At 44.9% G+C, this 23,455-nt stretch overlaps 1 protein-coding gene across 5 annotated transcripts in view; it reads right to left on the bottom strand.

Moving 5' to 3' along the window:
* Window positions 1–5,555: 5,555 nt before the first annotated feature.
* RHOBTB1 (Rho related BTB domain containing 1) overlaps window positions 5,556–23,455 on the bottom strand; it is a 78,657-nt gene continuing 60,757 nt past the window's right edge. For 4 of the 5 annotated variants that reach the window (XM_075535141.1, XM_075535143.1, XM_075535142.1 and 1 more), the window contains exons 6-10: window positions 22,809–22,927; window positions 15,315–15,465; window positions 10,648–10,736; window positions 8,230–8,335; window positions 5,556–7,776 (exon numbers count right to left, since the gene is read on the bottom strand). In XM_075535141.1, coding sequence (XP_075391256.1) covers window positions 7,607–7,776; window positions 8,230–8,335; window positions 10,648–10,736; window positions 15,315–15,465; window positions 22,809–22,927 — 635 coding nt within the window. In that variant the 3' untranslated portion in view covers window positions 5,556–7,606. The remainder of the gene's footprint in view (window positions 7,777–8,229; window positions 8,336–10,647; window positions 10,737–15,314; window positions 15,466–22,808; window positions 22,928–23,455) is intronic. The other variant, XR_012780441.1, reaches the window with a different exon arrangement.

The following is a 23,455-nucleotide window of genomic DNA, read 5'->3' as shown; positions in this document are numbered from 1 at the left end:
TGCACGCAGGAGGAACCAGATCCAAATGCAGCAAGGCTCACCAAAGTTTACTGTCCAGTTTCCAGGGCCTCAGCTGCGACAAGGCCATTTATAACGAGGAATAGCTCTGTGCCCCCCTCCCCCCCCAGTGATGTCTCTTGCAAGAAGGTGGTGGCCGTATCAGCCGCTCCTCAGCAGGCCTACTGGCTCTCCAACACGAGGTTCATCGTCTATTACCAAGAGCATAATTCTCAACGGTAGCTTCCTCTGTAATGATCTTTCACCTGAACTATTGAATTATTGTTATGAGGTTACCTCACAGATGCCCCTTCCAGTATTACTGCTACCTAGCTGATTGTGGCTCACAGTGACCTATAAGAGATTAGAACTGCCCCTTGGGGGTTTCGAGGTTTAAAAAATCGTGACAGGGCACACAAAGCCATCATTCGCTCTCAGAGCAGCCAGTGGGTTTAAGTCGCTGACCTTGTGGGTAACAGTTCAGTGGGAGCCCACGACAGCACCAGGGCAAGCTATCACCAGAGGGAGAGTAAGGGTTAACCTTTAATCAGGGCATGAGCTGTCTATTATTTCCCCTATCCAAACTGTTTTCATAACGGGTTAACTTATAAAGTCGTATTGTGTATGTACACCATGAGCCCTGGAGGGGCAGTGGGTCACACGTTGGGCTGCCAACCACAGAGTTGACACTTTGGAAGGCAGCCATGTGCACCAAGGTCAGCAGTTTGAAACCACTGGGCACTCCTAGGGAGAAAGATGAGGCTTTCTACTGTGCAGATTTACAGTCTTGGAGCCCCACAGGGAGGATTCTCTTGTTCTCTAGGGTCACAAAGAGTTGGAATCATCTTGATTCCAGCCAGGAGCCCTGCTGGCGCTCTCAGGAAACTGTCGTGAACTGCAGCGTTAGCGGTTCAAAGTCACCAGTGGCTCTGTGAGAGAAAGGTAGGGCAGTCTGTGCGCGTAGAGAGTTACAGCCTTGGAAATGCTGCACGGGGCCACTAGGAGTCACAATCAACTGGATGGCAGTGCGTTGTTTGGTGGTATACTTACACATACATATTTACACAGAGAGGACCACATTATTATGATTTTTGTTATGATTATATATAGGGTCGCCATGAATCAGAATTGACGCCGTGACAGTGAGTTTGGTTTTGCTGTGTTTGTTTTACTGTTTTTGTACATATTTGTAGTTTTATATGCACAGAATGGTAAAATAGGTACTATATATGAAGAAGCATATTTGACCAATAGATGCTGAGTAAGACCTGTTGCGACGTAGCTAGCTACACTTCTGATTTAGAGTGACTTAGGAATGTATCTTGTTTGTAAGTCGGGGACTGCCTATACACCTTTTATTTTCTATTTACTTATAATGTGCTAAACAACAGGCCCAATGTTCTACCTAAATCAACTCATTTAGAAACCCACAACTCAGTGTGAAGCCCTTCTTGAATGACTAAAGCTTACAAAGGTGTATCTTTTCACACAAGAATGAAAATGAACATGCCACGGGGATATCGCTTCACGAATGATCATGAATCAATCAATCAAAAGGATGATTCCCCCCCCCCCCGCCCCGTCCACCAGATTTGCAGGGAATAAAATGTTGCTCAAACTTTGATTAGCATCCAAGCAGAAATAAATCAATGCAGCCCGCCTTGTTCCACCAAAGCATCTAACCACTCTTGGCTGTGGACCAGGGAATCTAAGCGTTTCTCCCACGCAGCTGGATTTGCGTACCACCCTGTGGTAGTTGGATGATTTTATGTCAACTGGACACTACTGGCCAGGGGTGGAGTCAAACCTGTCAATCAAGTAGTAGCTTGACAACACCTCCGTGGGTGTGTGGTCTTTGTTGTGAGCGTGAGGGACTCTGGAAGCTGCCTCTCTCTTTGCTGGTTTGCCTTCCTCCTCTCTGGGACTTCACTGGGACTCTGCATCTGCCTCCAAGGGTGGCCAATGTGGGTTGCCTGACCCCGGCACCTGTGGCTGCCCTGTTGTGTTTCCACTGATCCTCCCCATTCATGAGCCTGCTCTCGCCAGCCTGTGATCTCCCTGCTTCCCACTTCGCCTTTCAGTGTCAGTTACATGAACCTGAAGGGGGCCATGCTAGCACAGGACTTGGACTTGAGTTGAACTGGGTTGGGGTGCCTTCTTGATGAAAAGTTCTTTCTTGTACATAGATGAGAGTAGCTAGGTTTGCTCCTCTAGACAACCTGCCCGAGTGCACACCCACTGCATCCACATTTCCTTGGAATTCATGTCCCCAGGACTCTGTGCCCCTAATGGGGATGGGGAACATCGGTGAATAGGCCGCAGATTGTTTGCTGCCTTATCTTGTGGATAGCAATTTCACGTCTGGTTCGCACAGCCACATGATTAATTGGTTTCCACTCCAGAGTTATTTCTAAATCCTTTCCATATTTTGTAGACTGTGGATAATACATAGCTAACTGATGAGCCACCTATAAAAGCATTGCTTTTACGGGAGCCTCTGGGTGCCCTCCCCTTGTGTGTGAGTCTGGGTGCTTTAGAGAAACAAATCCACAGAAATTCATATATAAGAGAGAGTTTTATATAAAGGGTGAGTGCGCATCAAGAAAACATCCCAACCCAATGCTGCCCAAGCCCACAAGTCCAATATTAACCCATATATCCAACACCGATCCACAAAGTCCTCCTCCATCTCACAAAACACATGCAATGATACCAACTGCAGGAGGAAAGTGGAATCAATCAATCAATGTGTAAGCATCTCAGCATTGGCAGAGGTCTCCATGTGGGATACAGAAGGATTTCGCCCAAGCTGTCTCCCCCAAATATATGCCAGACAGCTGCTTGGGAATGACTACACTTAGAGGTCATCAGAAGTAGGTCAGGGGTTATTCTCCCTGAGAACTATCAACTATCCAGAGCAAGCAGGCACCACTGTTTATCCCACAACAAATAGAGCCCACTCCCTTCTGATAAGGATAGTTGTCTGTTTCCTTGTAGGAGACCCCAGAGAGGCCAAACCCGCCCAAGGATGACCAAGGTTAGGCTGCCATCTTGAATCTAGGGTCCTCCCATCTTGTGACATGTATACCCCAGTCCTTCTTCCTATTGCGTGTATGTCCCTAGACCACACCCCTCTCATTACTATATTACCTATAGGACAGCCCCTTCCAGTGACGTATGTCCTCACCTGTAATTAGGGGGCTTGCACGTCTCCAGAGAATATAAAAAGCCTGGGCTAGCATTAAACGCTCTCTCTCCCTCCATGTGGACCATCATGCAGGGCAGAGGTGACCATGAATCATGACTGACTCCATTTATTTCATTACTTCTATCTCTCATGCTATCTATAACTTTACTATGATCTTTACTTATTATCGCTGTACAATTGTGCCTACCGGACCCGTAATGATGTGTTAGGGGCTGGCTTCCTGTGACATCTCCACATGGCTGCTCCAGCACCCAGGGCTGCATTGGGGTAGGTCCATGTGGCTTCTTGTCTGGGATGTCTTGCAGGAAGTCAACCTTGCCAGCTAAAGCAGGGAACTGGCTAAGGCAACTGCACCCTGGCCTGACCATCACAAAGCTAGAGACCCAAGAACTCGAAAGGTGAGGCTCACCAAGCCATTTATCCCTGTGCCCTTCAATTAACCCCACATGTGGTTTATTGACCAGGTTGGCACAATAAACTTTAACTAACTCACCTTGTCTTCATGTACAAATCTTGACCTTTCATGGTGTGTCAATGACCTGCCTTTAAATGGGAATTCAAGAGAACAAAGGCTTTGTTGGAAACAAAATTAAGTCAGGAGTTGTGGAACAATCTCAGGAAGTAGCACTTCATAAAGGAGGCCTGGTGGTGTAGTGGTTACATGTGGGGTGAACCGCAAGTCAGCCCTTCGAAACCACCAGCTGCCCTGAGGGAGAAAGACAGGGATTTCCACGCCCATAAAGAGTTACAGCCTTGGAAACTCACAGGGGCAGTTCCACCGTGTCCTTTGGGTCCCTGTGAATGGGCATTGAATCATTGGCAGTGAGTTTTGAGAAAAAGAGTACATCCATGTCTCAGGACTGAACTCAACTACTATGGCTTTAATTGCCCTCCCCCCTCCTTCCTTCCTTCCGGTTTAAACTTTGTTCTTGGCCTCTTTTGACCCTACACTGCACTGCTCCTTAATGGCTTACAAATGCACACACATACCCATTGCCGTTACTTTTTGTCACATTAAATAAACGTAGTCTTAATTTCTTTAATATGAAACCCTCCAAATCTGATGAAAACAAAGTGTTTATTTTTGAAAACAGTCTTATATACCATCTAAACAAGATTTTTTTTTTCAGATTTGAAAGTGAAAGGCAAAGCTCCCGAGACATGTGGGTACATCCTGATAATCCAACCTGATCTTAGTCTCTGTCAGTTTTATGATACACTGGGGAAAACTTTGCTGTAGTACTGAACGGTACAGTGTATGTCACATTTGTATAGAAAAGATGACCATTTATCCACTAGGATTCAATTAGGTTCTCCCCCCACTCCGCCGACATGTATTCAGTTTAGCTGTACGGTTGGGGTAAAATATATAGCAAAGCTTCAGTCTGCACATAAGCGTTCATTTCAGAAATTCCGCAGTCAAAAGTTTCTTATCATAGGACTCATATTGTTTCTCCCTCTGACTACTGCCACTCATTCTACTTAGGCAATGTCACTGAGGTGAGAAACTGTGTTTTGGCCACTATATGAAAGAAGCATAAGGGGAAAAAAAAAAGGAACATTAGACTGGCTTTTGAAGGTCCCCTGCCTTCTAATTAGAAATACCACCTATAGACAGCAGGATTTGTGGTTCCCCAAATACCAATACAGGGATGTTGAACTTTCTGGTAACATACGAGTGAACAAAGACTCTCTCTAGTAAGCCTCCAGGGGGGTATGCCTGTGTAAAAGCTGTCATGGTCAAGACCGTTCAATTGTCAAAGGTGTGCAGATGTATAGGAAATCTCATCGACTTCATTCTTTAGATATTTCTCATATAATTAACTCCTTGCCATGGAATTTGGAGAACTTGATCTGCAGAACATCTCCCAGCGAGAACTCTCCTCGCTGAGCTTGGGCACACACCTAGAAGTCTAGAGATTCCCCAGAGGCTGCTTGCAGGTGCTGCTTTGGAAGGGAAATCATTGTGAATCCCCCAGTTCAGACTCTCCACCCATGTTATCGCTGCAACTGCTCAAACTCCGGCGACAGTTCAGGCAGAGCTCCTGCGGAGGCACAGAGATCTTTTCTTCCCTCCAAGCTGCACCACCTCTAGTGACAGCCGCCGTAGCTCAGAGCCAGACGCCTCGTTTGCGTCACAGCCCTTGGGTCACCTCTGCTCACGATATTGAAGTAGAGGTGGCCTTCATTCCAAAAGCCTCATTTCTGAAGCACACACAAGCCTCACGGTCCAACTCCCGTAAAATGCTAGTAGTGAGCAAGAAGCTATTAAAATGACACACACGAGACGAGGGAAACCTGTACAAAGTAAACACCACCAGCACCACAACACAGAGCAAAACTGGAGACATTTTACAACTAAACCATTTTATTGGCTTTTTTGTGAAATAAAAAACACAAAACAAACCACCATGGTGAAAGGCCATAATCAGCATCTACCAAATGAACCAGCCAGTTGGTCACAGGAGCTGATAACAAACACTAATGGAGATTATTGCTTATATCCCAGGTTCATTTGTAAGTCCATTACATTTTGGCAAGAGTGCAATCAAATGGGAGCTTTGGTTGTATAAATTCAACTATGACTACTCATTAAAAACTCAACTACTGCACCATTTATGATGGGACATTGGGCAATTCTTCCTGAGTCTTGGCGTTCAGCCTTTGCGTTGTCTTCTTCCTCCTTGCGTGGACCCGTTGCGAGCCTACTTGCCAAAAGTGAAGGTGGACGCTCTTAGAGCCTTCCCTGCTCTCCTGCTCCCGCCCTGGTCACGGGAGGAGGATGCATTTCCAGGCCCCGCTAAGCTCTTTCATCTGGGGTATTGCTACAGCCTGTCATAGATGCCTGTTCATAAGCTAGGTAGAGTTTTCAAATACATATGGCTGTCAGTTTGGGGCCTGGGCCCAACTGTCTCTTTTTCAACTTCTAAAATCTAAAAAGAAAGTAAAAATAACAAACAAACAAACCCCAAGATCAATAGCGTGTAGCATCAGTAAGTGAGCCACCAACAAAATGAGCCCTAGCCCTGACGCACAACATGCCGTGGCATTTCTGGACCTGTGGCCTTAGAATGTGCCACGTGCCTGCCCTAACATATCAATTTACAAAGAAGCAATGGTTGATTGCCTCTCCAAAGCGCCTCTGCTCAATACTTTCTAATTTTAACACTGAAAACTCAGAGAGACAAAGGGTCAGGACTAACTCACAATAGCACCATTTCCTAGATTCTTGCAGTAAGAAATCCCTTTCTGCATCGGAGAATGCAGGGCCCCTGGGCGACCCAGCCTCCAGCTTTGAGCTTTCATAGGCCCTACCAATTTTCAGCATGAGTGAGGGGGTCTGCAGCAACCTGGATTTTCCCTGGGAAGAGTTAAAAACACATGTCTTACAAAGTGAAATTGGCCACAGGTGAGAGACCTGAGGAAGCCTGCCTCTGGTGGCGAGATGTAACAAGCCTGACAAGGCTGGGATGGAGTCCGTGGCCCTGCCCCTTGTCCATCTCGATTCAAGTCAATGGAGAATCTGCATGCAACGCGTGGCCAGATCAAGGAATACTGAGACATACACCCTAACACGGCCATCCACACCACAACGCTCTAAGTGTATTGCTGTATTCAGGTCCACCAGTGAGCTTGCCGTGGATGATGCTGGGATCGAACAAGCCCTTCTAACGATGGTAAAGATTATCCTCTTAAATCTAGACATGTTAAAAACAGACTATTTGCTATCACTACAGTTTACGTGGCATGTGTAACCATGTCAGTACTAGCACTTACGCAGCAAATGTTATAAGTACACAGTCCTTGGAGTTGACTTAGAAATTATACTGATGGTATTCAGCAGAACAGAGAATAAACACTCTTTAACTTGCACTTTGGGGAATTCCATTCCAACCCTATCCTCTACGACAAAAGGATAACCCTCTAATTACGCAGCGTGCCTCAGTGGCCGTGTGTGGCCCGAGCGCTTCAACTCAGCCACAGGACGACTTCGTGGTTATTTTGTGGCCTGTAACATAAAGTAATACACAGTACTTTTATTTTCAACAAAATACAAGAGACCATATAAAAATATTTCCCAATTTGGAATTTGAAACATGAAAGCTGAATTTTTTTCCTTTGTATAAAAAGAAAGAAAATAACGGGCTAAAGTTTGTTAAGCCTCCTAAGAAAAAATAATATACTTATTGGTTTAAGGAATGCAGTGAACATCAGCTTCCCTTCTTTGTCCAGGCTCATGGATGGTGAGCTTGTGCTTTGAGCCGAACAAAGAAGAATGCACGAGTGGAGGAAGATCAGTGCCTGAACCCGAACTACGTTTTCTCTCTAACAGTAAGACTAACTTTACAGTAGTGCTTTGCGATACGGCGCATCAGGCTGCTCGTTTTCTTCTCTTCCTCCTCAGGCGACGGCTGGCGACGAGTTCCAGAAGCACCATTTGCGCCTGGAGTGATGTTTATGTAGTGCGATCGCTTCCTTTTCGCGCTCCCTTCTCACTCGCTGGTAGTGGTCTTCTTCCTTCAGATACCACACGGGGGGCCAGCGGTGCCGCTCGAAGTATTCCCGGTTGTCTAGTGACAGAAAGATGGACGGTGATGCGCGCTGTTTATTACTGCTCCCGTGGGCCGCGCCCTATATTCTAGAGCCTTACGAGTCCTCCCAACAACCCCATGTAGCAGCCCCTCCGAGGGGAACCATCTGCAGCCCGAGACAAGAACCTTGAAGAGGCAGAAACATGGAGTTGGGCAAAGAGACCCCAAATAGGACTCCATATTTTTTGAGTCTAACCTTCCCAAGGGTGAGCCAACGACCTCAGAATGCTTTGAAGCGGGGTGCTGGGAGTTCCAGTCACCCAAATCCTCCCAAGCATGAGACTCTCTTTGGAGAATTTCTATCGGACAATGCGTAGGGATGTGACTTCCTAGGTCTGTGGGGGCGGTGTGCAGCCCTCCTCCTCCAGGCATGGTGAGGGAAGACCTGCCCGGCGGGGGGAGCGGGACACAGGAAGCCAAGGCTCGTCTCACCTGAGGACTGTGACTTGATTTCCTTGCGGAACTTGGCACAGACACTGTTGTAGTTTGTGCAGACGTGGTGCAGACACCAGGCAGCCAGCTGGTGGGCGTTGTGAAACTGCAGGGGAAAGACCGAAAGGGACTCAGTCAGGATCTATTTTCTAAAGTAGAGGCTCCATGGGGCCACTGCGGTGGTGACATGAAATCAGGGCCTGGATAACTAACTCATTCAGTAACCTGCTGCGACGCCAGTATTTTCACTTTGGTATGGCTGCTAGTGCCAGCCAAGTCTAGCGTTTGGCACATCCCTCCTTTATCCCATGATAGGTACACCCAAAATAATCACTGTATCAGATTCGGAGCTTAACGCCTGCTCTCTGTCCACCCTTCTCCACTATCTGCAGCGCTGGCCACCAGTAAGCATGGCCTCTGGAAGAAAGCAAAAACACGCAGCAGTGTCATCTCGGTTGAAGGAAGCCCCAAGAATGGAATGCTCCGTGCCACATGCCAGAGCTCAGCTGCGGGGCCCAGCGATGCCAAAGAGGAAACTGTGATGTGTGGCGGTCCTCCACCTGTCCTCTGGGTTACATAACGCAGTGGGTGGTGTAGGCAGGGTGGGAGGATCCAGACACGCACTGGGTTCCATTCTGAGCACAGAGACACCCAGGGAGGAGGCAGCGGAGGTGGCTGTGGATGAAAGCCCCAATGTTGAAACAGAGGCAGACCTTCGGCGGCGTCTTTGTTGTTTGCATCCTAGTTGTGTACTTGAAGGCCTTCTGGATATGAAATCCAGGAAATCTACAGAGGCAGTGCTCCGATGAACGGTTCTCTAGGGGCTTGGCAGGGGCGGAGCGGTTATGGGGAAATGGGGAGCTAACAACAGTGAGCAGGAGAAGACAATGTTCTGAAAATGATTGTGCTGATGAGTATAGCGCTCTCTTAATGTGATCGAATGATTCTGCTGTAAGATATGTGAAGTATACGCCAATAAGATTATTTGTTTTAAACCAGGCAGACCCAGACTCATTCCCCAAATTTGGCACAACTTGCCCCTCACTGCTTGGGTCCCTGTCCTTTTCAGACATCATTGCCCTTTGCTCTTGGATGCTGGTTTGATCTGGTCAAATCCGGCCTCTGGGGTCCCCAGCTCTACCTCAGAAAGCCAATATAAAAGCCAGAAGCCATTTCAGGAAACTCTCTGAACTGATTCAAGAACCTCCCAGAATTATCACCTCACACACCAAACTGAGCGCTGGGCCTGTTTCAAAACACCCCAAACACCAGTTTCGATGCAGGGAGGTGGGGGTGGGGATGGGGGTGGGGGAGGGGCACGACGAGTAAGTAGGTGTTTATCCCCCATCTGAATGGTGATGTCGATGAGACATTTTACCACATTGAGCTTTAAATAATTTGTACTCCTCGCTTTCTCCCGTTGGCCTCTGCCTGCCTGGGGCTGAGGAACAATCGCCATAACGATTGTTTGTTAAATGCTCCGTCGAATCCGGGCCACCTCCTGTTGTCAGAGTTGCAATGGTCCGGGCACCACGTGTTGTATGCCTTCTCCTCCCTCTCGACCGAGACACATCCAATGAAAATGCCTGGCCTTTACTCCACCGCAGCACTCACAGGGAGAGGGAACCATGACAAATCCAGTAAGCAGAAGACTGCAGAAAATGTTTCTTAGTTCCCTTAGTAAACCCTTGTCTCTAAGTCTATGGCAGAGAAGCGAGTCTCACACACGTTCCGTGCTCTGAGAGTAGAAGACTTTTGACTACCCAGTGCTCTTTTGTGGACATTCTCTCTTACTTTGTTCTCAAAATCACCTCTAAGTCTCGGAGGGTATGAATCCCCACCCCCACCTCTTACTGCTGAGAAACCGAGGAAAGGTTGCGTTTGTACCTGGACTAAATTATTAAGTGATGAAGCTGAAATGGGGTCCCCTGGCCCCATGGAAGAAGGTAGGTGTGTGCGTATTGGGAGTTTGGAATCACAGCATCCATGTGAACAAGTAATGATTGTGGAAAAGACCTGGGTAGCTGTCATGAGATATATGGGCAAAGCTGGCCTGCATGGATTTCTAGAAACTGTCTGGCCCTGGACAATACATGTCTAAGAATTAAAGTATAAACTCAAAGGAGAGACAAAACCTCTCCCCAACAAGCCCAAGTGGTTCTCCCACATGGGAAGCTGGTGCTTCAGGGGGTTATGAGGATGGTGTGGGGGAGGGGGTCCCTGTTGATTTTCAAAGGAAGCCCAGCAGGGCGAATGGTGCATGAAATGTTAAAACTCTTAGATCTTGGTGTACACAGGGGGCCTCTGTGACTCAGTGGTGACATCTTTATTTAGACAGATGCAACAGAGGAATGTTTTAGCAGCACTGAAACAACGGGCTGAAAACACTTAAAAGGTGAAAAGCAAATTGTTACAAACCTGGGCTAATTCCAAGTAAGAGAGCACTTCCCCATCAATGCCCACGCCATTCATTGCAGCCTTGGTCAGCTCCTGTACAGCGTGCTGCTCTGAGGGAGGGAGAAGAGCAGGAGAAGGTCAAAAGGCACCCTCCCACCCTGGTATCTTGCTTAAAGGGTCTTTTCTGGGACCACCTAAGAGAAAGGGCATGGATCCCAGCTCTGGGCAGTCATCTGAATTTAATCCCAAACCCATTCTGATGCAGTCTTGCAGTGTACAGAAGTTCTATCGTCTACCCATTGCATCAACTACTCTCGGGGCTCTTGTTCAGATTGCTGAAAATAGCCAGACTCTGCTACGAGGGGGCATGCAAAAAAAAAAAAAAAAAAAACCCTGGGAAAAATAGCTGTGCTGCGGGGAGCTTTCCTAGTCGGCATTTTTCCCACTAGGCGAGCATCAGGCAACTCGCTCTGAGTTAGTGCACCCAGTGGCATTGCCTGGGAAGCTTCTCGGGTCACGGTGAATTTTTGTTTTAAGAGCAGTTTTGCTCAAACCTCATTTTTTGTGATAGCCAATTTAAGAGAACAGCGTGTGGTTGGAAAATTTTGTTTCCTGCTCAGGAAAAATGCCACAGAAACTGATGTGATATGTTGGACAGAGTTTCTAAGGACAGCACTATGGGTAAAATTCAAGTGTACGAGTGGTTTTCTCATTTCAAAAGAGGTGAAATGTCGATAGATTAAAAATCTCATTCTGGACATCTATCAACTTCCCAAATGGGATACAAATGTCAACAAAATTTGTGCACTTGTGCTCAAAACCCAATGATAGACCATTGAAGAAATGGGGTCTATCTGTCCTGTATACCCTGTGTTATCAGCTCTTATCTGTACCCATGTACATGCTCTGATCTAGCCAGATTTGTAAGGTAGAATTGGGATCATGATAGCGTGTGTGTTGGGTTGGGGGCAGGGGGAGGAAGCATTAAAGAACTAGAGGAAAGTTTTATGCTTCAGATAAATCCCTCAAGACCAATAATGAGAGTAGTGATATCAGGAGGGGCAGGGGAAGGTGGGTAGAGAAAGTGGGGGAAGATAACAATGATCTACATATAACCCCCTCCCAGGGGGACGGACATCAGAAAAGTAGGTGAAGGGAGACATTGGCCAGTATAAGACATAAAAAAAAATAAAAATAATTGATACATTTTCAAGGGTTCATGAGGGAAGGAAAGTGTGGTAGGGAGGGGGGAAAATAAGGAATTGATACCCAGGGCTCAAGTAGAAAGAAAATGTTTTGAAAATGATGAGGGCAACAAATGTGCTTGACACAATGGATGTATGCATGTATTGTAATAAGAGCTGTATGAGCCTCCAATAAAAGATTTTTAAAAAATAAAGAAGAAATGGGGAAGTTATCTGGACTCTCTTGGAGCTTGGGAAAATGAATTTTAACAGAAGATTTGGAATGAGAAGGGTCACTGAAAAATTTGTGCCTTGGCTTCTGACTGACCAGGTCAAAGTGCTAAGTGGAAATATGCCATGCTTTGAAAGAACAGCTCCGAAGTAATCCAGACTTTTCTCCAAGGTCATTACTGGTGACGAGACATGGTGCTATTCTTACAACCCCCAAAAGCAAACATCAATCAAGCCAGTGGAGGACACCATCGTCACCTCTCCCCTACAAAGCTAGTTAAGTGAAATCAAAGATCAAGATGATGCTCATTTGTTTTTTATGTGAGGGGGATAGTATATTTGAAGCTCATTCCACCAGGTCCGACTGTTAATTAAGCTTTCCATTTAGAGGTTCTAGAAAGATTGTGCAACAGTATGTGACAAAAAAGGTCTGCTTTGTGGCAGATGGGGGACTGGTTGTGTCATCACCACAATGCACCTGCTCACGCAGCCATCTCTGTGTGCCAGGTTTTGGCAAAAAAAAAAAAAAAAATCATGCTTCTCTTGCCCCATGCACCTGATTCACCTGACCTTGCTTGCGCAACTCCTTTTGTTTCACAGGAGAGTGATTCGATGATGCAGAAGAAGTGAAGAAAAAAACGAGGGAGGTGCTGTCAGCCATCCAAACAGATGAACTTGAAGAATGTTTCCAAGAATGGAATTGCAGATTTCACAAATGTATTGTGTAATGGAAAATACTTTGAAGGTGATAAGGTTGTTTTGTTAAAAAAATTTTCAGGTTATTTTTGGGTTCCCTCTTTTAAGTCTGTACTTTCTAGTGTGGCAATCATGGCTACTTAAATTCATTAAAATGGGGGAAAAATTCAGTTTCTCAACCACACTAGCCACAATCTAAGTGCCAGGTAGCTTTATGGGGCGACCTTATTGGGTAGGGCTGATACAGAACAGACCCCTCGTTGTGGTATACCTCCCTCAAATCCTTCACACTCTCTAGCATTCATCCAAATCTCAGTACTGTCGGACACTTAAGACGTAGAGTAATCAGAGGAACTTCAAAATGTGAAAGTTTACAGCTGACTCCTCATTTACATGGCCCCTTGTTTTGAGACAAGCCTCTGAGATTGCAGGCAGTATTGTTTTCTACTAGCTGGGAATCATCTGATGTCTTCACCACATTTTGCTATAGCACTCATATCTTCAGTGGCCTACCCAGAGCAAGTCGGGAACAGGGCCATGGTTCCAAGAACGAGTAGTTCTTATTTTAGGGCTACGATCAACTGAGAGCTCAAAATCCATTCATAAATCTATGATTTATATATGTCCCTGGTACATTTTAGAGATGCCTTTCTAATTTTATTGGAGTACATAATAAATCAACCCCATGAGGTATAAAGCAAAAGTATCATTATTTTAGTCATTGGTATAGAATTTAAAATGCTGCTGAGAAAAGGGATTGGATTTATAAATGTGTAGAAGGTAACATTTCTTGATATTCACTTAACACTTCACTTTGGAGAGAATTTTCACCCCTGAGATATATGAACATTATGAGGCTTGATGGGAGAAAGATCTAGAAATCTGTTTCTGCACAGATTACAGGCAAAACGATCCCATGGGGCAGTTCAACTGTGTCACAGGAGCTGTCCTGAGTGTCAGCTGTCTTTAATGTACTTAACAATTACAGCCTGACAACAGTTCTACAAACACATCAAGCACTGTATATGCATTCATGGGAATCATCTTGAGACGCTATATGTTAAATAATCATAACAGTCATCACCATTTTATACAGAGGGAAGTCTAGTTCACACAGAAAGCTTTCATAGGGAGAATTAAAAACACAAACAAAAAAAAAACCTTTCCTGGGCCAATCAGTCCAGTGTTTTTTTTTTAGTCATACTTAATAGTCAAGTAAAAAGTGTTATTCAGAATTGACTCCAAATTACTTTTGATATTTCAAAAAGATAAAAAAGCTAACACATACAAAAATGTAGAACAATTGTGGATGGTCAAATGGATGTAAGCCATCCTTCTGAAAAAGGGAATCAACCATTACACCTCCGGGATTTAGCACGTGCAAAGCAGCGTGCTCACTGGGCTCTACGGCTACCCATGTATAAGTGAAGGCAGCAGACCTTTAAGTAGCTCCTTCCACCCAGCTGGGGAAGAGCTAAGGGGAGGACACCTGGATTTAGAGAAATACAGGCTTTTTGTAAATGTGTTACTGTAAAGTGAAGTACAGATGTGCCTGGCTGGTTTGCTTTTGGATTCATTAATTTATTCAGTGAGTTGCTAAACAAATATTTATTGAGACTTAATATATGCAGATGCTTTCCTATGGGCAAGGAATAAGCCAGTGAACAAGACACTGTCTTGATTTCATGGCTAACAGGAGCCAATTGAAATGTAGCAAGAGAAACCACTGATTGCTAATTGACACCTCTGGTTTAAATTCAAGAAAGATGTATTTGCATGCATGTGTCTTTTAGAGACCAGCTTTGGCTTGGCAGTTGAACAAATCTAGGCTTCAACAAATTAATCAAGATCCTCCCTCCTCCCACTGCCCCCCTTCTTCCAAAAATGAATCTAACCACACCAGAACATTTGCCGAAATAACTTTAAGAAAACCACTTACATAATGCTTACTGTGTGGCAGACAGTGTTTAAAGACTTTATATGTTCTAACTCATTTAATCTTCATTAAAAAAATCTATGTTATGTAAAACTATCACCATTTTAAAGAGAGAAAGCTGGACAGATTGGTTAAGTAATTTATAAAATCAGGAGTCAGGACCCAAACCCAGACAAATTGGCTCTGTGGTCTCTGCTCTTAACCAGTGCGTTCTACAGCCTTTTCTTAAAGATCACCTCCAGCCACACATTTTGTCTTCTTTCAGATTGTGGGGTAGGGTGTCACAAACAGTTCCACACGTGTATAGAGTGTGCCTCCAGGACAAAGGCCAAGTATTACTCATCTGCACATCGCACAACCAGAGAGGGCCGACCTACCCACAAAGTCAACGCTTACGACAGGCATGTTGAACTGCACTGGGCTGCTTTCCCCATCTGATCAGTTCCTATGCTACACACACACACACACACACAAACACACACGCACACACGTGCACGCACATGCACGCACATGCACACACACATCCTATTTGGGGTTAAGACAAAACAGATGACAAAGCACATATTCTTTCCATACCCTGGAAATCTTGTTTTTGTTTTAACATAATGCAGACACTGCATGGTCCCGAGACATAGACTTACCTGCAAGTGCAACCAAGTGTGGCAGGCACAGTCTGTTCGCCAAGGCAATTAACTCCAGTGGGTCCAGGTCCAAGTTAGGTGACAACTGCTTGGTGTAGAGGTAATCCAAAACGGATTGCATTGACATCTTGTTTATGTTCGGGAGATAGACCTGCAATGTTATTTGGAAAGCTAAGTTTTGCGGAAGAAAGGAAAGAGTGGCCACATTCCAAATTATGCTGCTTATAGACACACCCAACTGTACGGTTTCATATTGGTGAGTCTCTGATACCTGCTCAGAGGCTGAGAAATGACTGTATTTAAAGATTTAAACACAACACTTTGATTTGTAGAGGATATACAAGAGTTAGCTTGCCCAACAAAGCCTGATTCAGAGTTTTTAGATGGCTATTTGGATTTCTAAATCAGACAAATGGGTTATAAATGTATGATGGCATTATAGGCCTTCATTGCCAAGTACATTACAATACTCTACTGTAGAGAAAGACATCACCTAGCAACGGGACAGGTGTTGGTGGAGCTACAAACCACACTCCTGCCGACACATGACAGAGCCCAGCTCTCTAAGATGTCAAAACAAGGGAGGAGCAACAGACCTTGCTGTTGACACAGTGGGTGGCTTGATTTTGATGTTCTCTCAGAATATTCTAGCAATGGTATACACACATGATGCTTTTTCAGACAGTAAACCAGACAGATTCAGAATGACTAGAACATTATCAAGTAACAGATTCAGAGAACATAACAGAATCTTTGCTGGCTTAGGCCAGCATCTGAGAGAGCAGCTTGCTAGATAACGTGAATTGTTTCCCATAGACTGTTCCAGTTCCCCTCTAGTTTGTTTGTAATTGTTTCCTGGATAAAAACGTGCTAGAGTTTTCTAGAGAGGTAGGGACAGTCTTGGAGCCGGAGTTCTGAATGCTTGGCCTGGGTCAATTGGGATGTTCCTGTATACTCCCCACTACAGATCTCTAAATGATCCCACCAGTCAGGCCCTGGTAGGGCATAACTTAGTACTGGAATGATGATGCATATACAAAAATTAATTGTAGACCTCTATGTACCAGGTATTATGCTAATTTTCTAAATGAAGTATCTAGTTTGATCCTTACAATGTCCCTAGGAAGAAGATATTTTTTTCTTTTTACTTTATAGACAATGAAATTGAGGTTCAGGAAGGTTCAATCCCTTGTCCAAGGTCTTAGAACTAATAAGTACTGCCAAGGATTTGAATCCAGAGAGTGTAACCCTGAAGTCTATGTTCAGAACCAATGCAAAACACTTGGAATCCTTAATGGCAGGGAAATAAATGTTTGGTTCAGAGTTCAAAAAAAAAAAAGCACCATGTGTCAGTATTTTTAAGAATGAGATTTCCAAGTACAAAGGGATGAACTTTCATAAATTCATTTCTGGTATTTTATAAACATCTATATATCACACCTTACAGATATGCACACGTATAGCAGTGGTTGCTTTAGAGCACGATATAGTATATAAGGATATAAAATGCATACATGTACCGCTATATAGTATATCTGTATATATGAGGGGGCACCCCCCAAAACTGGAAGTTTTTATCAAAGCTATGTATTTAATTTTTCTTTTTTACAAAACGACCTTATCACCTTCAAAGTACTCTCCATTACACTTAATACATTTGTCAAATCTGTGATTCCATTCTTGGAAACATTTTTCACACTCATCTGTTTGGGTGGCTGACAGCACCTCCCTCATTTTTTTCTTCACCTCTTCTTCATCTTCACATCACTGTTCTTTCATGTCCCTCTTCATTTGCCGAAACAAACAAACAAACAAAAGAGTTGAATGGAGCAAGGTCAGGTGAGTAAGGTGCCTGGGGCCAGAGAGGCATCTTGTTTTCTGCACAAAACTGGCGCACTGAGACAACTGCGTGAACAGGTACATTGTCATGGTGGAAAAACCAGTCCCCCATCTACCACAAATCAGGCATTTTTCAACACTGTTCTGCAATCTTTTCAGTACCTCTAACTAGAGAGCTTGATGAACAGTCTGACCTGGTGGATTGGGCTCCATGTCCACTATGAGGGAAGATTTTAGTTTGTTCAGGAAGTTGATGGATGTCCAGAACGAGGTTTGTCGTCAATAGACATTTTTTGAAATGAAAAAGCCACTTTTACACTTGTTTTTCCTATAGTCCTGTCCTTGTAAAATGTGGTCAACACCACACAGTTTCGGCGGCATTTTTTCCCGAGCAGGAAACAAAAATTCACAGCGGTTCTCTTAAATCTGCTATCATAAGAAATAAGGGTTGAGTGAAACTGCTTTTACAAAAATCTTCATTGTGACCAGGGAACCTTCCCAGGAGATGACACTGGGTGCACTAACTCAGAATGAATTGCTTGATGCTCTCCTAGTAGGAAAAATGCATACTATGATAGCTCCGCCCAGTGGAGATTTTTTCTGTTTTTTTTTTTGGGGGGGGCCCTTCGTTTATGTGTGTGTGCAGATACATGGAGAGAAAGACAGATGGCAGGCAGGCAGGCAGGCAGGCAGAAAGACCATGCTCTACCTACAAAGAGCTCTTGGCCAGTGCCGTATGTTCCAGTGGCGTGACTCCAGTCTTGTTTAAGCTACAGCAACTGTCTACGCCATTGTGCTATGCAGCCGCCAACTACCTGAGAGAGGGCTGAATTCCCTCCAGCCTCTACTGTGCCATAGGGAGGGCCGAGAAAAACTGCCCAAACATTAAAGAAATGGCCCCTTTCTGCTACCGTCAGCGAGAACAGCAATTCTGAGTCGATAAATGAGCTTGGTGAGTCCCTGCCATCAGTGATGTGCAAAGTGTGGTCACTTTGCAACGACAGCTCTCTCCGAGCAGCAGCAGTTACTGTGGTTACCAAAGGACCGATGCTCAAGGTGGCGCCTCTGCAAGACACACACGGGGCAGGGTTCCTCACCCTTCAACCCGCTGCACTTACAGTCGAAAAACTGCTATGAAAACGAACCTAGGGACACCCGTGTATATGCATTTATATTTATATTATATATTTAGACATGAATACATTTAAAGCACCCACATTAACTCACTTGTGGGTGGGGACACATGACACCATCTCATTTCTCTAGAGTGATGTTAGGATTAGTACACTTTTCCAGATAACTGAAGACTAAGTTGTGCATCTTTGAAACTTTAACCATTTTGATGATGAAACTGTATTTTTTAAAGCATGGCATGCTATACACTGTTAGTGATCGTTAACATAAAAGGCCCCAAAGCTTCCTGTCATCCCCATGGGGCTGTGTGCTGCTCCTGACCTCACCAGAGCCTGACCCAGCTGAGACCCAGCACTAAACTGCTGGGTGCCCTCTGACAAGGCCCTCCACCTCTTTGCCTTTCGAGACCTTTGACCTTCTTCTGTTATATGAGAGTTTAGAAGAGTTAATATCTGAAGCTGTTTTTTTTTGCTTTTCTTCCCTGACATGCTGAGCTTGGAGGCTATTCAGATTACCGTAAGGCATTTTTTTTGGCAGGGGCACATGCTAAGTCATTGCTTAGAAAAGTAAGGCCGGTTAGAAATACAAATGGGAAAATGAACATCCCAAGTCAAAAGAAGGAATTCCTGGCAGCAGGACATGGCAACCCCAGCCAGTGGCCCTGCCGTAATCCTCACCATGTCCTTGGGGTGCGCTGCTGTGCGGAGCCACCCGTGACCTACTGTTTCCTCTTGCTTAACACAACTCGATCATTTTTGTTTGTTTTCTTATAGCTGCGGCTCTTTCTGGCAAATAATTTGAGGGACTCAGAGAATGAACCAGTCGGAGAGAAAATCAGCTCACCACACTTTCAGACCGTCCCTGTTCTTCTCATGGTCTCTTTCTTCACAAGCCTGCCGTGGCATCTACAAATTTCTCTTCTCCTTTCAGAGAAGAGAAAGTTTTACAGCATTTTAAAAGAAATGGAATTTATCATGTACCCTACCTGCAGGAGGCAGCTTAAAAATCAAAAACCAACAAAAAATCACAAGAACAATTAATGAGAAAAACTCCAAACAATGACTCATTCCAGTTTAGCTGGTTTAAAATTTTAATTGCGAAGATCAACACAGACTATTAGGCTTATAATTCGAGATGTTCTCGTAGAGTATGCGAAAGCCATCGAGATCCAGCGCTTCGCTTACAAGCCGCGCATTCGTGCTTAATGAACGACTTGTGGAGCGCCTCTGGGGAGAGGGTTATGCTTACTGCTACATTAAAAGTAATAAGAAAAATACGTAAGTAAACTACAGCAACTTCCTGAATATTAAACCACAAAAAAGTCAAAGTAACACCAATGAGCATATTTTATTCCTTTTCTGGACTGCTTTGGAGCCACAGCAGATGAGGCAAAGTTTGTGGGTGGAAGTTAGATTTTCACAAGGCAATAGAGAGTTCAAAGGTGGCCTGGGAAGGGCAAATCCTAGGGGTGAACACAGGCCTCCATCCATCAAGGAGTATTTATTGAGCATTTACTATGTGTTCCACCCTATCCTACGACCCTTCTACTGTGCTGTTGCAGTTTAGCAAGGGGTGGGGTAGGGTTTTTAAGTCTAGAGCTTTCAGGGTACAGAGATTTAATCTCTCATGGAAATAACTTAACATGACTGTCTCACGACAGCCTATCATTGATGGAGCATTTGCCTTGTTGGAGGCACCAAATTAAATGCTTCCACAACATACTTTCATGGTTTGCCTGCCCTGTGAGGAAGTTGCCCTGCATTCCCTCCTTCAGATTGAGGAAGCCGAGGAGACAGTCCTTTACCTAATGTCATGCTAGAAAGACCTGGGATACATGCCTATAATGTTTACCTGAGAGATTAAAGAAGAGACAGGAGTGGGCAGTAATGTCAAGTGTTCCAGGCAGTCTTAAAAATGTTTTGTTGGTGCTGTTTTATTCTAGAAAAAATATAAACTTAAGTTTTGGCCCTTGAACCATTTCCAACTATTGAATTCAGTGGCTTGTGGCATTCTTAATAGATTGGCTTAAGGAATTTAAGCCCAGACCTTTTGTTCCTTGGCTCCTTGGCCTTTTTGTCTCGAGCTCAATTGAATCTGTACATGCCGACGGATGCCTTAGCTTTCCAGAACTGACTGCTGTGTTTGAGGGCGTGTTAAACAGGCGACTATCTGCAGAGGAGGTTACTGGGCCCGGGCATAGATCACACATGTGCACTCACATTGGTGGCCAAGTTTTTGCTGTGGTCACCTTTACTGGGCATTTTAATCGGAGACGATTACAGTCCATTCTGGGAAGGGATAAAGGGGATTAGCATTTGTGAGGTTGGCTTTGACAGTGTCTCTTTGTGCCTGGGCTCCTGACCTTGATCCCCTCCCTGCTCTGTGCCTAGCAGGCCCCACGCGGCCCAGGCAGCTGGAAAAGGAAGGAAGCAGGCCTCTCCAAGCTCTTCCTCTGGTGATTGTGGAAACCGGACCATGCAAGTGGGACGAGGTTGTACTTACTAGCTGGTGGCTATCTCCAAGGTTTTTCTTGCAAGTACTGAGAAAACCAAAACACCTGGTTCCCTCAAATACGACAGACAGACAAAACCCCAAACTTCCCATTATTCAATGGATTCCAACTCATAGCAACTGTCCAGCAGACCCTGCAGAACTGCTGCCCTAGCGGGTCCCCAAGACCGCACCTCTCTACGGGAAGCGACAACCTCATCTGTCTCCCACAGCTGGGGGCTTTGCAGCACCAACCTTATGATTCTCAGCCCGGTGCTTCGCCCACAGCTCGCAATCAAGAGGGGGTAGGGTTAGGGGTGCCATCCCAACCAGTGACAGTGAATTAAGAATACCACTTAGCTACTGTTTACAATCTGCTTTGGGAGTATCGTATCGGTCCTTGGACCTCACAGCCACACTACGGGAAGGGGGTGGCGGCAAGGGGGCCACGCTTATATTCTGGTTCCCATATGACGAGACTGGAGCTCGTAGAGGTTAAGTCTCTTGCTCGAAGTCTCACAGTTTGTCCGTGCGATTCCCTCCCCACAGCCAGTGTGGGGCTTCCACTCTGCTGCAATAGCTTCAGAACAGCTTGTACATCTGGCTGGGCTTAGACATCAGAAGAGGTCAGCATGACACTGTGGATGCCAGCAGATGGCCCTTTGCTGGGGGGCACCTGCAGTTCATTCTGAGGAGTCCTGGTGGCAGAGTGGTTAAAGCTGTTGGTGCTTTGAAGCCACCAATGGCTCTGTAGGAGAAAGATGAGGCCGTCTATCCTACGGGGCGGCTCTATGTTGCCCGGTAGGTCTCCATGGACTGGAATCCACTGGACAGCAGGGAATATTTTTGGAGATTTTTCTGGAAGGAGAAGGGTGACCTAATGACCTTCTCAGCCCCAGCCGCCCCGACTTGTGATTCTAGGATTCTGTTTCTCTACTTAAGGATGCGAACACAGGCTCCCGGGCCACAATGGGAGTGCTCAGATTTCTGCTGCTAACACCCCTTTGGAAAAGTTATTGTGTTCTGTATTTTCTTTAAAAGTTTGGAGAGATGCTGAACCAAGCAAAGCAAGCCTCCTAGGATAATAAACTTGATGGGGTGTCCCATTTTTTTTTTAAAGACAGTTCAGAAAATACACAACCCAACAAAAATGCTTACTTACTCTAAGACCAATGGTAGAAGCGCTTGGATGGAATTTCCTTCTCTCACTTTCCAACAGAACTTGTGAAAAGGATGAGGGTTTGGGGTCTCTGTGATAACACTGCCTCTGCTTCTCTAAGACTATCCCTTCCTTCAGTGATAGGTCCAGCGTCTGACAAGTAATCTACGTGCTTCTTCTAGATCTCAATACTTCAGAAGAGCAGCTCTTTGCTCCAGGACTATTTTCTTACCATTAAGAAGACACGCTCAGTCCCAGTAACCCCTCAGTACAGCAGGGAAAACTAGCTTGGAGGAGTGGGTGCCTTACAGTCTCAAGGAATGAGGTCACTCCAGGGAACTCCAAGGTGAGTCAGCGGATTCCACAAATTACAGATGAGGAGACTGAGGCACAAGGATGTGGCTTCATGAGGTCTTCCACGTGGTGAGGGAGAATGCTGAGGGCAGGACTAAGTGACCAAAGAACTCTGTTTTCCTGAACGTCTAGAAGAATATGCATGCAAAAATCCTAGGTATTAAACAAGAAGATCACTTCTGTTGAGACAACGGGGACACAGAGTGGCCCTATAGCACAGAATAGAATTGCTTCACTGGGTTTCTGAGGGTATAAATTCTCATGGGAAAAGACATTCTCATCTTTCTTCCTCAGAATGACTGATGGGTTTGAACCGCTGACCTTAAGGTTGGCTGCCCACTGCTTAACCCACTGAGTACCAGGGATGCTGCACATAACTGAACAATAAATGATAGCTCTTCACAACTGCAAAATTAAGAAAATGGCAGGCTAACATTTAAGCCTTGCCTATGGAACCATTTCCTGAAAGTAGTTGAAGAATTGGTTACCCAAAAAATGATATAAATACACATACACACCTCACTATTGGAGCTTTCCACAAACGACCCTCCAAACATGGCGGCCATCCACTCGCAGCTGCAGATCAGCAGTGGCTTGTGGGCACTGATGGCGCCATCATCCAACTGAAATGTCACGTCTGCCAAAGAATTGAAGACACAGCCTCAATGAGAGTGTACAACCCCGGGGTTCGGCTCCACCCACGTCGTCAGCCTCTCTCTCTTTGACATATTTATTTGCTGAGTTTAAATCACCTCTCTCATTCAGCATACTCAATTCCTCCTGTTGCTTTCCAAGAATTAATGAGCAACCATTGAAAATCAGACACTTAAGGCCAAAACTCAAATTCTCCATCCAGGAAGTTAACAGAAAGGAGTTGAATCATTTCCCCCTCTTTTTAAAATTATGAAATGTTTCATACTTCCAGAGTAGAATGAATATTACAATGAAAACCCATTTTTCATACTACCTAGATTCATAAATTGTTAACATTTTCCCACACTTGATCAGCTATACTTGTATTTATATGTTTGGGTTGATTTTTAAAGAGAATATGATCCTTCCTTCCCTACTACTTGGTCATGAATTTTGTGAAAATAACATTCTCAAAGCACACCATTATTATACCCAAGTAAGTACACAATAATTGCCCGAATCATTCATAATC

Source organism: Tenrec ecaudatus, chromosome 16 (assembly GCF_050624435.1).
Source record: "Tenrec ecaudatus isolate mTenEca1 chromosome 16, mTenEca1.hap1, whole genome shotgun sequence".
In the NCBI taxonomy this organism is placed as follows: domain Eukaryota; kingdom Metazoa; phylum Chordata; class Mammalia; order Afrosoricida; family Tenrecidae; genus Tenrec; species Tenrec ecaudatus.
The sequence above is the reverse complement of the archived record's forward strand: the minus strand, read 5'-3'. Positions and strand labels throughout refer to the sequence as shown.